The 14900-nt window shown below is 37.0% G+C and overlaps 1 protein-coding gene across 4 annotated transcripts in view; it reads right to left on the bottom strand.

Annotated features, from left to right (window-relative positions):
• drp2 (dystrophin related protein 2) overlaps nucleotides 1-14900 on the bottom strand; it is a 209083-nt gene that overhangs the window by 69873 nt on the left and 124310 nt on the right. For all 4 annotated transcript variants that reach the window (XM_024283360.2, XM_024283358.2, XM_024283359.2 and 1 more), the window contains one exon: nucleotides 12200-12374. In XM_024283360.2, coding sequence (XP_024139128.1) covers nucleotides 12200-12246 — 47 coding nt within the window. In that variant the 5' untranslated portion in view covers nucleotides 12247-12374. The remainder of the gene's footprint in view (nucleotides 1-12199; nucleotides 12375-14900) is intronic.

The raw sequence follows: 14900 nt of genomic DNA, 5'->3' as shown, positions 1-14900 counted from the left end.
GCTAAATAGATGCAGGGAATACAAAGATGACAAAATTACATTAAAAAAGGAACAAACTGCGTTCTCTAGTGTTGTAAAATATGAGAAAGAAGACATATTTTTTCAGCAACTTGCTTTATTTTCTATCTAGTTGTCCACTCTCTGTCTCTCTCTGTGTGTGAAGTTCTGTATTTCTTAACTTCTTCAGTAACTTTTATCATTTTTAGTGCTAAAAGATATTTTTCTGGACAGAGTTTTCTGCGTAGTCGCGTCCTCTAATCGCTGAAACAAATTCAAGTTAAATGACGCGATTTACCTGCGATTGCACTCCGGGTGTAACATTTCAGTCGTGGTGACGTCACCAGCAGGGGCAGCATTCCAATGCGACTGAAGCGATTCTGCTCGGATGGCGACTCGAGCGATTATGAATCGTGTAGAAGTATAAACCAGACAGACTTTAGCCTATAAACTGACCCTGCCCCCCCTATCAGATAAAAAAACAGTTATGTGGCCCTCACAAGAAAAAGTTTGAGGACACCTGGTTTAGACCAGTATTTAGCTGCCTGACTAACCGTTTCCCATATTTAGACATTTGACTATAGTCCAAGAATAACAAAAACTGGCATGAAAATTGGTATGGCTGAATACTCAGTGTACAGATCTCTTCTTTGTTAGTCTAACGTTGAGTGACCTCTATATGCTGTGCTGTTTTTTTGCTTTTTTTCCTCAAGTAATGACACCACCTCCAGTAAAACAAGTATCAGAGCTCACTTCAGAGTTGTTTAAAGAGCTTGAAGTCTGCTGTTTTGTTTTCCCGGGGCTAGGAAAAAAACATCCTTTAAGCACGGCCTTGTCTCCCCACTTTTCCAGATAAACATTGCTGCAAAAGCTCCACGAAAATGTATATTTTTGATGGGCCATGTTGACAGAATAATTGCAGTTATTGTAGAGGGCGTGCTTTCAAATCTGAAAAGCAACACATCATGTCACATTGTCACTCATGGTTGGGGCAGAAGGACTTTGAAATAAAGTTGAGGAGTGGGTGTCTTTTATTTGAAAGACAGGGTTTCAATGCTGAACGCCAAACCGCTTCAGATATTGTTGTTGTTTACACCTTAAAGTCATTTGTATGGTTTGGCATTTTTATGGTTAGGTTGGTATGTTGGAGCTGCTGTTTTAATTCACTTCTGTGACTTTGATTTTTTACTATTTTATTGCTTTTTTAAAAAAAATTAATAGTTTTTTTGTTATTATTTTAACTAAACTAGTGATGCCTTAAGTCTCAGCTTGCACCCTATGTACTAAAACCGTAAAATCGCTTTTATATGGCAATGTCAAACCGTGATTTATTTATTTTCAATTCATCTCCAGTAAATTTGTTGTATAAATGGTATGTTTGCAGATGTCGGTGGTTAAAAGGGGAAAGATTATCCATTAAATTACTGGACAATTTAATGCACTGCTACAGTTAGCAGAGAGGAGTAGGTTTGCAACTCCATATATCTCACCTGCACATTTTTCACATTTAAAAAAGATATCAGCAACACGACCAAACTAGAGTTTGACAGCAACAGTTCACAGCACAATGTGCACACTTTGTGTCACACAGGGGGTAAAAGGAGCATTTTGAGCCTTTTTTTTTGCATGATAAGGACTTGGCAAGGTTAGGATGACCTACTCCCATCACATTTGTTTCTCTGTACCTTTCTGGGTGATTTTCTCAGCGGCAACCATATCTTAACTCTGTGCTGCTTGAAACCATGGTAACTGCTGACACTGTGCAACAGACTGCATAAGTAATGCTGTCTTTATCATTTGTGAAGCTCTTCTTCCCATCAAGCCCTCACAGCGTCCCAAAACCAACTTCCAATGCATTAACCTACAGACAAAAAAAGGATGGAAAAAAAGAGTAGTTTCTGTCACTTATTTGTTTTGGTAAAAAATACTTCTCAAACTGCCTTTCTCCGGTCAAGAACCATGGTCTCAGACTTAGCGGTGCTGACCCTCATCCCAGCCGCTTCACACTCGGCTGCAAACTGCCCCAATGCATTGGTAATACTTGTATCAATATAAAATGTTGTAAAAACTTTTTAATTATTTATTTGCTAGATTGAAATAGTGTTGGAAATAAATGGTCCTTTTTATTTTCTAAATTATAGTCATGAAACCTCATTGGTTAAAGAACATTGAATCCTTGCTTTTTTATTCTGGAAACCAGAAAACATTGATTGTTTGAAAGGCAAAATGAATTTGCATAGGTAAAAGCAACAATTCTCTTCATATGAAAGGTGTATTAGTTTTAGGACAAAGCTTTTTCAAAGTCATGCTCTTTCACAGAAATTGTGATATCTTGTCGTTGGTACTAGTCTTGGTAAATATTGGGAAATATATTGCATCATGACATATGTATTGTGATACGTATCGTATTGCCAAAATGTTTCAAATATTTGCTAAAGTAATCTTTTTAAACAAATGTATTATTTTACCTCTTTTAGGACACAATGCAAGAAGTGTAACAGCTTCTTAGTGGAGGAGAAATTGCTACATGAAGCTTTAAAGAAAAGTTTCCAAGTAAAACGGCATTAGAGTTTTAATGATAAAAAAGCATGATTAATTTTGCACTACGGTAGCACAAATTATAAGTAAAGTCTCCCTAACTCTTTAAAGTATATCTATAGAATGTGCATTCCTTATTCTGAAATATAAATGGGTGAAGACATTATCAGTGTACTTACACTGCTCTACAAAGAAAGGTAAGAGCATGAACAGACGCGCATAAAGAAAGATTTCTATTTCTTTTTCTTTTACACAGCCCAGAAGCAGATAATAAATGAGTGTTGTGGAAAGAAGATACACTTGGAAATAATAAAAGATGACAAATGGGAAGCACAAGGAAGCGCTGCTGAAGCTGAGTGCTTTATGCTTTGTTTGTGTGGGACTTCTACAGTGGAGCAGTGATGTAGAGCACTGCAGATGGTTGTGTGTGTCTGAATTGCAGATGCTGTCAGTCAGAAGCTGTGTGTTTCTGTTTATGCAAGAGTGGGGACAAACAGAGGAGCTGCAGTTTTATTGCTTAAGTGCATCGGAGTGTATAGAACAGTTCAAAACATTTTTTATTTTTTTTAATCTTGTTTATCCAAAGGAATTTGACATAATACCGGACTGGGAAGTACCAAAAACGTGTTGTTTGGAAATAAATCATTTTGGGGTTCAAAATAACAGATTAATTCCTGTGTATTAATGCAAAAAGAGTGAGGAGCTGACGGATGGACACCTTTTCCAACACAATTAGAAAAATTGCAAGAGACATTTTGAATATTCAGATGCTTACTATTAAAAGTCAACGTTTTTATTTTCAAGTTTGGGTTTTGAAACTCTGAGAATGGGTGATTTATCAATCTGAGAAATGACCATCAAACAGTCCAATCACGAAGATGAAAAGTTTTGGTAAATCCACATGCAGATCCGCTCGAGTATTGTTTGTCATTTTTGTGACATTTATCACTGCTAATACAATTACTGTTAGTGTTTACTTTTGTGTCTTTGGAAAACATTGTTTTAACATACAGTAACATATGTAGCCCCACGTCTGGAAAAAGTAAATGATTGCATCAGGAAGGACATCCAGCATAAAAATTATCTGCCAAACAAAAAATACAAAATCAGTGAAAGCTGATTGGCTGAGGCGACCACAGACAGGATTTGTTGATGGGTGGGCAAACACACAGTTCTTCTAACACAACACAGATTCATGTCTTTAAGAGGCTGTGAGCTGAAGGAGTTTTTCCTCGAATCTGCAGCATAAGGTTAAGGTCATGGAGTGCTCTCAATGTTTAAAAGATACATTTGTTTCACCTAGAATTTCACTTTTAATGTGCGTTTTCATCAAAAAGGTAAACTAAATGTCCAGATGGCCACACAACTTGTAGCTTGTATTATTTACATTTCAATAAATGTATCTATAGGCTTCATAATAATGTATTTTTTATTTATATAAATGCCTCAAAAATAAATAAAAACAAATCCTAAGAAACACATTTATTGTTGAAGAGAAAGAGTTTGACAAAAACAGTTATGTAATCAAAGAAAGCAAAAGAAAAATACCACCTTGCAGTTTGAGTGCTATAATATCTCAAAATTAAGAAGCACTTTAAGAAAATCTAGCAGTTTATATGATAAAAGATTAAAAAAAGCATGAAAAAGAAACTTTTGTACTAAGAAATGTCAAATGAGCAGTAAGTTTATTCCAGTTTTCTTAAACGGTTGCAGGTTAAGTCTTCGTATCTCAAACATATGTAGCTTATTTCACACATTCTACCCCAATTTTGAAAATGTGCCTCCTTTGTTCTTGTAACTGTGACAGAATTACGTTTTTTTCCCCCCACAGTGACCTGATTTGCCCCTTCTCAGTCCCTCAGCATGCTCTGCTACAGAGTCTGTGCACAAAACTGAAATGTTTTTTCAAACACTGTCACCATCCAATGAGCCCACCATTGTTTCTAATCTGTGCCAACCAACTCTGATTTGTGCAGCCCCGAATGACTGGTAACCCATCACAGTTCAGTGCTTTCCTCACTCATTTTAGTACAAGCACACACAAACACACATGCACACCATGTTGTACTTTATCAAATGTTGCCAGGGGCTCCTACTTCCACGCTGGTTTGTTTAATCATTGGAAAAAGAGTTTGATTTTAGGCTCACTGTCTTGAAACTGATTCATTGCTATTCACAGATTCATTTGTCAGTCATTGCTCAGTGTCATCTATGTGACGTCAATAGCAGCTTTGAACATAAAGAGAACATGGAATTGTGTGGGTGACCTTTGCTAATTGTTAGAAAGGGAAGGAAATTTATTAAAGCTCATGAAATGTTGTAAAATCAGCAGAAGAAAAAGTGAAATATATTATCCGCCTGCAGAAAGTGAAATGATGTGGAATGGAATTATAGAATTATATAGAAAAATAGCCCACTTCTTTTGCTATTATTCATAAATGACAACATTTCTTTAACCCTTTAATACCAGAGCTGTCACAAGGTCTTTGAACTTTGAAGATGGTCTGATATGCAACACGTTTTACATGTAAAATTTACATATCAGTGGGAAGAATCTGCTTCAGCTTCAGAATTAATTGGAATTACATTGATTTTGTGAACACTTTACAACTATCAGGTGCTGAATAGCTGAGCAGAGCTTTAGCTTCAGAATCTGGAATTTGAATTACAGTATATTCTATATTAATTCCAAAAACAGTCAATAGGTAACTGTAATTTAGAGAATGTCTGGTGTTAAAGGGTTAACAGACACAAATCCAGATACAATCTACAATCCGCATACACACATAAACTTACTTTTGAATTTAATTTATCCCTTACAGACAAATTGCGATTTTTAAAGAATTAAAAAAAAACAAACACAGATTTTATGGAATTTGGAGATAATAGCGTAATTAATAGCAGGGTGTAAAGATCATACTTTTATAGTTTCTGGATGGATGGAACGCTGCTTTAAAAACCATAAAGAATTGAGTTTTGTGAACAAGTGCTATATGGACACATGCTTATATTTTTCACTGATTTGAGAAAACACATTTTTTATTCATAAATCTGCCATTTGTTTTTAATACCTAGCTCCCGGCTTCCCCATATTTATCTGTTGAAAATATGACATTTACCTTTTATATTGAGGATTGGCATCAACGGGTAGCACAAGTTCCATAAGTCTTGAAGGCATTGTAAAGAAGTGTCCTGAAGGTATGGGGAAAAATGGGGCAGAGAAGCACCAAAGGGCATTTCAACAGAATAAGATACACAAGAAAGTGCTAGAAAGCAAAAAGCAAAAAAAAAAAAAAAAAACATTGGGAAGACATGGATGTGAAAATGAAAATATTTGAGCTAAAAAACAGAGTGACAGAAGAGGAGGAGAACGAGGGGGAAGAGCAGCAAGGCTGGAATGGAAAGTGAATGGGAGTGAAACAGACGTTGAATGAAAAGGGCACCAACTGGCAGATACAGCGATGAACGGAGACAAACACCCAAGTGCTGACAAAGACAGACAGGGGAACCAACAGACTCTAAAGGTCTCCTCTTGACCTCAAACAGACGCTGAGTGTGGGTAGTTGGCCTTCTGCAGCTATCTGAGACATGCAGCTTATAAATTCAAAGCACGCCACTGACTCACCCACCCCAAGCTCAGTGGGCATTCCCTGCATACCAAAGGAATGGCCTCTACACTCTGATCATGCCTTTTATTGGAACCTTAGGATCATTTAATTAGCTTCATTGTAAAGCAACTCACAGAATGCTGTATCTACACCAGGTAGACAATTTTTCTTTTAAATACTAAATTAAGTGAAAGTGAGAATTCAGTAATGAGCCTCAACATCATTCAGATGCTGCTACAGCACATGGTCACCTTGACTGTGGCTCAACAAAACAGCAGAGGACGGAATTTTTCTCAAGTCCCAGCATCTCCCATCACCATGCAGGCCATCAGATCCGTTTGGGGAGCAGAGCTGAGACAGGAGTCATCCATGTGGATTGGTCTATAAGGCTGCAATCAGGCATTGCTTGTCTGAACGTAGCATGAATTTCTGAGCCACATTTCGTGTCAGCTACTCCAAAAACAGTGAAATGTTTTTGCATCCAAGCCAAACAGAAACCTTTGAAGAGTTCAGAAAAAAATCCAGATCAACGTAATCAGCTGGTCTTATCTGCTGAGGAGAAAATCATCAGTCGACCTCATTGATGTCAATTTCTCCCATTTCACTCAAAAAGCAGTAGAGATCAAAATCATCCATACTCACCTCAAGGAAAAAGACAGTGTCTGATCCTAAAGTATTTCTTTGAAAATGATGGAATGTGAAAAAATCACATACTCCTTTTTTATCTATTATTCAGAGTTTAAATAAATGCTTTTCTCAGACCTTGAGAAAGTTGACACGGGCTCTTTTTGCCCTCTCTTTTATGCAGCTGAATAGAATGAGTAGAAAAGGTGAACAGTCAGTCAGCATACTGGTTGCATATTCGTTTACTAAACAAAAAGGTTTAAAAATCTTCAGTTAGATATGCAGTCTAATCTGAACAAACAGTTTTTCATGGTTCTCACACTCAGTTTTTTTAACCATCCAATTGAAGTACTATAGATCAGAACCTTGCATGAAAGGATAACTGCATCTTTCACATCTATTCAGACTTTATTCATTTGGTTTGTAGCTGTAGAGGGCTAGTGTTCGTGTTGTGTTCACACTGAACACAATTTGCGAGTTAAATTTGCGAGAATCTTCTCTTTTGAGGCGGGTCAAACTCAGAGGTAGTCCAGCAGTCCAGATATGAAATACTTCACAAACAAAGAATGTTGCATAACAGCATAAAGTCGCTTTTCAACGCTTAAGAATCCACTGAAATTACATTAATTGCATTAACAGCTGAAGAGTTATGGTAGTTGAACAAATGTAAGCACTGGAGTAAAAGCGCTGGTGTTAAAGGGTTAAGTCTTTCTATGCAGTTTTTAAAAACTTCAGTCGTTTTTTTATGAAAAAATAAGTTTTTCATGAGCTTCATTGTACAAGTACATGATTTTCATTGATAATGTGAATGGGTCAAGCTAAGTAGCATTTATTTAGGTAACACTAGTGTAATTTATAACCAGCATCGGTTCAAATTGTCACTTAAGAAACAAACAAAAGGAAAAAAAAGTTAGATTTTTCAAACTGTGATCTATTCTAGTCCAAACTTTATAGTAAAACAAAGATGTACGTATTAGCATTTATATCTCAGCGTTGCAGTTTCTCATTACAGATTCATGTCTGTAGAATGTTTTAGAGATAAGGACTTCAGTATCAAGCCAAGGTTTAAATTAGCTTCTGTCAAGCCACAATACAGCAAAGCTTCAGGGCTCGTGTGAGACAGTTGAAAGAACAGAGAAGAAGACGTCCTGATTTTCACTGAAACAAAGAGTCAATTAAGGCTATCAGAAAACCTGTTGTCTATTTGTGTCAGGCAGCTGGCATCAAACCCTGACATTCCCTGTATACATCACTTTCCCTTACAGCTGATCAATTAGGCCTTCCTCAATCACACAGTGTGTTCATTCCTGCCCATCACAGTTACCTGCATATATCCTGTGTGATTTTTTTAATAGAAAATCTTTTTTTTTCTCTCCACTTTGACGTTGTACTGTTTCCTCATGTATTTTCTCTTAGCCTGATGTTGGCAGAGGACAGATATGCATAAAAACAGCCACTGTAAACCGTGGATGGTGATCTTATTAAGCAGGACTGCAGGGGAAACTGTCTTATCCAATTTAACAACCATCTTTTCTTAATTTACCCTACCCACTTCCAGGCTGCATCAGGGTCAAGCAAGCAATTAAGGGGCAAACTATTCAAACACGGATGCCAGTCAAGTAAAAAAAAAAAGAGAGAAATTATGTAGCAAGTCTGGAGATCTTTATATTATGTTATGAAGAATAACATCGAAAGTAAAAGTTTTACACCAAAGACTTTTTTAGTCCAACTTTAGAAGAGGAGAACAATCCACCATAGTCTCTAAAACCACTTGATTATCAGCATTTATCATTCTTGTGAAAAATCAGACAATACAATTGAACTGATACTCGGCAGAAAAATTTTAATTAAATTGGCCATACCATGAAAATTCCAGTTTTTGGAGTTTTAAGTGCATTATACTGTTCATTCCTCTCTATAAAGAACCCCAAAGTGGTATTTTAATCCGTTTATGCACTTAAGCGTAATAATAATGAAACCTGCGCTCTCAGCAGCAACTCCCATACCCACAAAAACAAGCGTGTCCTATCACACTGACGTCATCATGATGTGAACCACCCCTTCCAGGAAGAATCTGTACTGCAAGCTCAGCCCCCAGACTACAACGAACACACACACACTTTGTCCACGGAGCGATACGGTGATCATCAGCAAAGCGCTGTAATCTGAGAAGAAGTGGCTCTTGTAGCTCATTTGGCTGCAAGAGGTTTGGCTGTTTGTTTAAACTTCCAAAGGAAGAGCCAGCACATCAGAAGTGGTTGGATTTTAACTTCAGGAGTTTGCAACAGACCCATAGGCAACTCTTAGTCTGTGACCTCCACTTCACAGATGACTGTTTTGATAACCTTGGCATGTTTCAAAGTAGATTGGCCAAAAATAAAAATATGTCATGTCTAACAGTTCCAAAGGAAATTTTCCCAGAAGACTTGTTGCAGGTTACTAGCAGTACAAACAGTGGTACTGGTAATTTGCTTGTTTCCCATGAACCCCACTGTTGCTCAGTGATGGATGGTGCAATCTGACCCTGATGGAAGCTGTCCAGTACAGTACTGTTACGCCTCGTTTTCACTGAGCAACTGGACTGGACCAGTCCGCTCCTGGCTGTAGTAAGCATTTCCATTGAGACCATCAAAGCGCATGTGGGGCATAGAGCAATGACATAGCTGTGGGTCATAACGGTGGGACTACAGAACCTCTGTATTGCCATGTCTCCAGTCACTGCAAATGAGGGGGGAATACTGAATCCAAAGAACTTAATATTCTTTGCAAGAAGATGGTGGGAGGGGAAGAAGAATACAGCCAAAAAGAGGACAAAACATTTGGCTCTGATCTTGAGTCAGAAAAAGCGTTGGTCAGACGTTGTTGTCGTCATACCTTTCCGCCAATCAATGGATTTCATTGTGTGACGACAGTATCTCCACCCTGACTGGTCGGTTCTATTCTTCTATGGACCTTCAACCAATGGGGAACCAAAAATGTTAGAAGTCGTTCAGACCTAATGGGTCCATTCTACAGTATAATGGAAACACTCAAAAACAAGGCATTAGGGTCACCATATCAGTGTTTCCTGTTTCCTTCATTAGATTTTCTTCTGGTGATAATCTTTAACTATTGCTGTGTAGTCACCAGTCATTGTCTAAATAATTAATTGCTGCTCTGTGGATACCAGTTTGTGTAATGTCTTCTTTGAAATTCCTAAGAGCAGAACTCAATTCCTCCTTGCCTCATCTTTCATTTCTTGTTATAAAGATACACACATTGTCAGAAATTGTTGGAATGCTCTCTTACTTTAGCTATGTCTATGTTTTATGTATTCTGTTGAACTAAACTGCTTCTCATCACCAGAGCTGCCTCTAATTGATTTTTCCACGACACTGGGCTCTTTGTTTAGCATTCATATCAACTGTCTCCTCAATTTGTCCTCGGTTTTTCTCTTGCCCAAGCATGTTGGCCACTGTTCTGTGGACTTTAAATTACTGAATATGTGCATTTGTAGTAACAGGAACATAGAACACAGTCTTATAGCCTTCACCTTAAACATGCGTACTTAGGATTTTCCTTCAAGTCTCCTAAAATAATTCTCTCCTTCTCTTTCTGTGGTCGATGTTAAGTGGAGTTTGCAAAGCACTGAGACTATTGTCATTCCTAAATAAACAGACTGACTGATTAATAGTTTAAGAGTCATGTGATACTAATTGGAGATCACAAATTAGTCTACCCTTTAACTTTTGGTCAAAATATTTCCTGTTCTCATATTCTACATTCACACCGAGTATGTGTCACCCATTCAAGAACATGCTAAATCCAGGTTCTAAAAGCGCTTTTTGCATGAGCGGTTCACACTTAACTGTAACTACCCAATACTACAGAACGCCTACAGTTGGAAAAGGCTTGGTGGCAAACGTGGAAGTGGTGCAAATCTCACAAATCTTGCTCCAGACTTTTTCTTTCATAGCTCTATTCTGATGTATGAAAGACATGGGGTTATATAATTCTGTCCAGGCACAAATTGCAACCATTAATTTTTCCTCTTTTGAAAAAAACGCCCCAGTATCATATCAATACCAAATTTGAGAACCAGATTGGTCAAAATTGAACTGGTTTAATTTTCAACACTGTAAGTAGAGCCCGAAAACAGACTTAAAAACTTACGTAGCTACGCATGAATGCAAGAGTTTGGAACATGGAAGCCCAAAAGCACATTTCTGCATGTTTACATTAACTTTTCGTTGAAAGTGCCTGCTTGAACATGCGTTGGGGAGGCCAGTCTGAACGCAGCTTTAGTGTCCCATCATTATTTTTTTTTAATGATGTGTGCCCATTTCATTAGTCTATGCTTAAAACAATTATATTAAACAACAATTTAAAAGCATTTAATTTTAGAACATTTCTATTCATTATCAATACTATCTTTTGCCTTTATTTTAGCACCATTGTGAGTTAAACCTTCATTACAGCAAAACATAGTATGAATTTTTCTTGCTGACCTGAAGTTACCTCTTTGTTTACATGTAGACCACGTTCCTAAGAAGATCGTCGTCTTAATGAGGTATTGTTCTGAATCACGTTTACATGTACTGCAGCTACAGGAGTATTCCCATTTACATGTTTTCATGCTGATTTTATATAACACACAGTTGGAAGCTGATTACTTTGACTTCTGTTAAAAACTTGGGAAAATTACTACTGTTACGGTTAATCATAAGCTCAATCATGTAGTCTTACTAAACAAGATTTTACATGACATAAACACAAACAAATGGGTTTTTAGTTGTCCTGGAGGTGAAGCAGAGAAGCATAATGTGGAGATAAATGTAGTGTAAAAGACAGAAGGTTTGATTCAGAATACTCTGAATCTGTGCTTCTTTTTTAATTGTAAATGGTAAAAAATATAAAAAATTTTGTAATATCAATCTGCCATATTTTATTTATTTATTTATTTTTCAATATTTGTTATGTGCATCCTGCAAACAGCGTTAACATCCTTTTAATGGGTAGTTCTGTACTAAGGTCTGGTTTTAAAATCCCTCTAGTTAGAATTAGGGTGTACTTTCATAAAAATATTTTCAGCTTAGGAAGGTTTCAGCTGCAATTTTAATGGTAGTATGTACACAAGAAAAAAAAGTCACCTCAGATTTTACATTTAATTTCTTTCTTAGATGGATACAGAACTCTTTTCATTTTTGCACCTTTGATTCCTTTTTCAATTCTCTTACCTTCTCTTTTATTCGCTTTTAGTCAGTTTAAAAAGACTGGCCATGTGTATTGCCTTATGTATTGTTTGCTCACATTCTCTTTTCTACTCAGTGTCAAAGGTCATGAAGTTTCATGGCTCTGTAGGTCAGACCCAAAAAACAATCTTGTGCTTTTAAAATGATTTATAGGTTTGATATTCTACAGTCAAAAGCGTTCAGTGGGAATTGTCTTCCTACCGGATGTTGTGGGACTTGCGTTTGATTTCATTCCAGCAAAGGTTCATGTCTGCTGTGTGGTGAGGGCCGCCTCCTCTTAGTCTCCGGCACTCAGTCCCTTCTTCTTGCCCCTCACCGTCCACAGTGGACTGGCACGGCACACAGCGGCATCCCGGCCACGAGGGCCGCCCTGCAGCTGAAACACAGACAAATGACAATGAAGATTAGGGCGCAGTCCCAAGGTCGTTCATCGCTCAAGATAATATATGCAAACAAATTTAGGATTAAAATATTTAAATGGAAACCACATCCAAGTGTTTCATTTTTAATGATGCACTCCTTTTTTCCCTTAAAAAACATTGGTATCAACTATTTCATCAATTATAAATAATAGAAAACAATAATCTTTAGATTTTGTCATTACTTACTCCTTACTTTTTGTATATTTTATGAACTAAACTTATGTACATAAACTTTATAGACCAATTGCAGTTATGATTTTAAATAATATATTCTATTACTATTTGTCCTATCTAATCAGTTTTCATTTTTTATGTTTCTTTTTAAACATTTTTTTTTTACTTTCATTTCACAGTTTCTTGGTCCGTGATGATTTTGATTAAAATGTAAATGACTGCTTTTCTGTTCATTTTAATTTATGACATTAAATTCTGTTTCTCTTTCATTTATAATATTTTTATTTTCTATTTAATCTAACTCAGTTCTTATCAAACACAATTTCAGGACCAACGAAATATTCCTTTAACAATCAAAAAGACTTACAGAATTCCTTTAAAAATCACTGACAAAAACTATGCACACCAATAAATAAATAATTTTCTAACATAAAAATAAGTAAATAAAGTTATAAAGTTGAAAGCGCTACAACACACAAAAATGTACTGAGCAATCAATATCTTTTAGAAAAAACAGAACCATCAGTGTTACACCATTATTCCATTCCATTAAACTCCAAAGTCTAATACATACAAAAAAGCCTCTTTCTTCACAGAACTTTGGAGCGTGAGGGCATGGAAGGGTCAACCTAAAGAGGTGCAAATCCCTCGACAAAACAAAGAAAGAATCAAGCAACCCAAATTCTGAGTGCATACCAGTTCACATGCTACATGATTCACAGCAGTGGTGGCTTTTCAAGGTCATAATCAATCTGATTGTCTGATTTCTGTATAGAAGCTGTCCTCTGTGACCATATGTGCGTGATATGTCCAGTGGCAAAAGTGGAATGAAACAGAAAAACACAAGAGATTTAATGTGAAGTTTTACATGCCAAAAAAGGCTGTGGCTTCAGCTAACAAAAACTACAGTTTTCTTAAATTTACATGAGAAAAAGAAGTCTATTAAAGCCCATATAAAACAGCTGGTAATGCTATTTCAGCCGAGCAGTTTGAAAGAGATTTACTGCTTTCGGCTGAACGGTGCGTTCCAAATTATTATACAAATTATATTTTTCTTTGATTTTTTTTTAAAGGCAAATCACTGTGTAATTTGAAGTCATATTTTTTTCAAAAATAAAACCCTTCAAATGGTCCACAGTATTATGCATAACAAAGTATTTTGATAGATTCTAAAGAACTGAAAATGGTCATTTGTTGAATTTGCTGCATTAGGTCATACTTACTGAAATCAAAAGCTATTCCAATCTAGAACATCTTAATAGGTCCAGCTACATTTACACCATTGAACCCTTATTTTATAGCAGCTTCACAATTCTTGCATCCATTGAACTTCTGAAGTTTTGGAGAGTTTCTGCCAAAATGTCTTTGCAGGATGTCAGAATAGCCTCCCAGAGCTGCTGTTTGGATGTGAACTACCTCCACCCTCAGAGAGATTTTGCTTGAGGATGCTCCAAAGGTTCTCATTAGGGTAGAGGTCAGGGGAGGATGGGGCACACCATCAGTATATCTCATTTTATGCCCAAAGCAGCCAATGTTGCAGAGGTATTCCTGCAACATGAGATGATGCATTGTTATGCAAGAAGATTGTTTTGTTATGGAAAGCACGGTTCTTCTTCTTTTTGTACCACTGAAGAAATTGTTATGTCCAGTTCCTACTTATCCAGTCCAGTCCAGTTCCTACTAATACAGTCAATGATTTCAGCCCATCCGTGATTCAATATAGCAGCCTTGTTGGGTTGTTGGGACATGGTGGCTGTCCACCAACCACCCACTACTCCATCCAGTTAGACCATCCAGGAATGCATGGCACTCATCAGTGAACTGAGTCTTCATGTCTGTGTGGTCAACTGCAGTCGTTTCTGCTTGTGAGTGTTGTTTGGGGGGTCCAATAGAAGGTTTACGTAAAAATGCAAGCTTCTGGAGGATCCTACACCTTGATGGTGGTGGGACTCCAGAGACACCAGCAGCTTCAGATATGTGCTTGCTGCTTTGTGATGGTATTTTAGCAGCTGCTCTATAAATCTGATGTATTTGTCTGGCAGAAACATTCCTCTATGTGCCTTTATTTGTAACCAACCTGTGTGTGCTCTGAATCAGCCATAAATCTCTAAATGGTATGATGATCATGCCTTAGTTTTTGTGAAGTATCCAAGGGTTTCATACTATTCCATGACATTTAGCTACAGCATTTCACACTTTTCAGCAGCAGAGATCCTTTTCAGGAGTAAATCATTTTCTTTGAGTGACATCACACTTAATTGATCCAGTTCTCTTATAGAGTCAGTTGATAATTTTCTGGATGACAA

This window comes from Oryzias melastigma, linkage group LG10, assembly GCF_002922805.2.
Source record: "Oryzias melastigma strain HK-1 linkage group LG10, ASM292280v2, whole genome shotgun sequence".
Lineage (NCBI taxonomy): Eukaryota > Metazoa > Chordata > Actinopteri > Beloniformes > Adrianichthyidae > Oryzias > Oryzias melastigma.
Note: the sequence above shows the minus strand (reverse complement) of the source record. Positions and strands in the feature narration are given on the sequence as shown.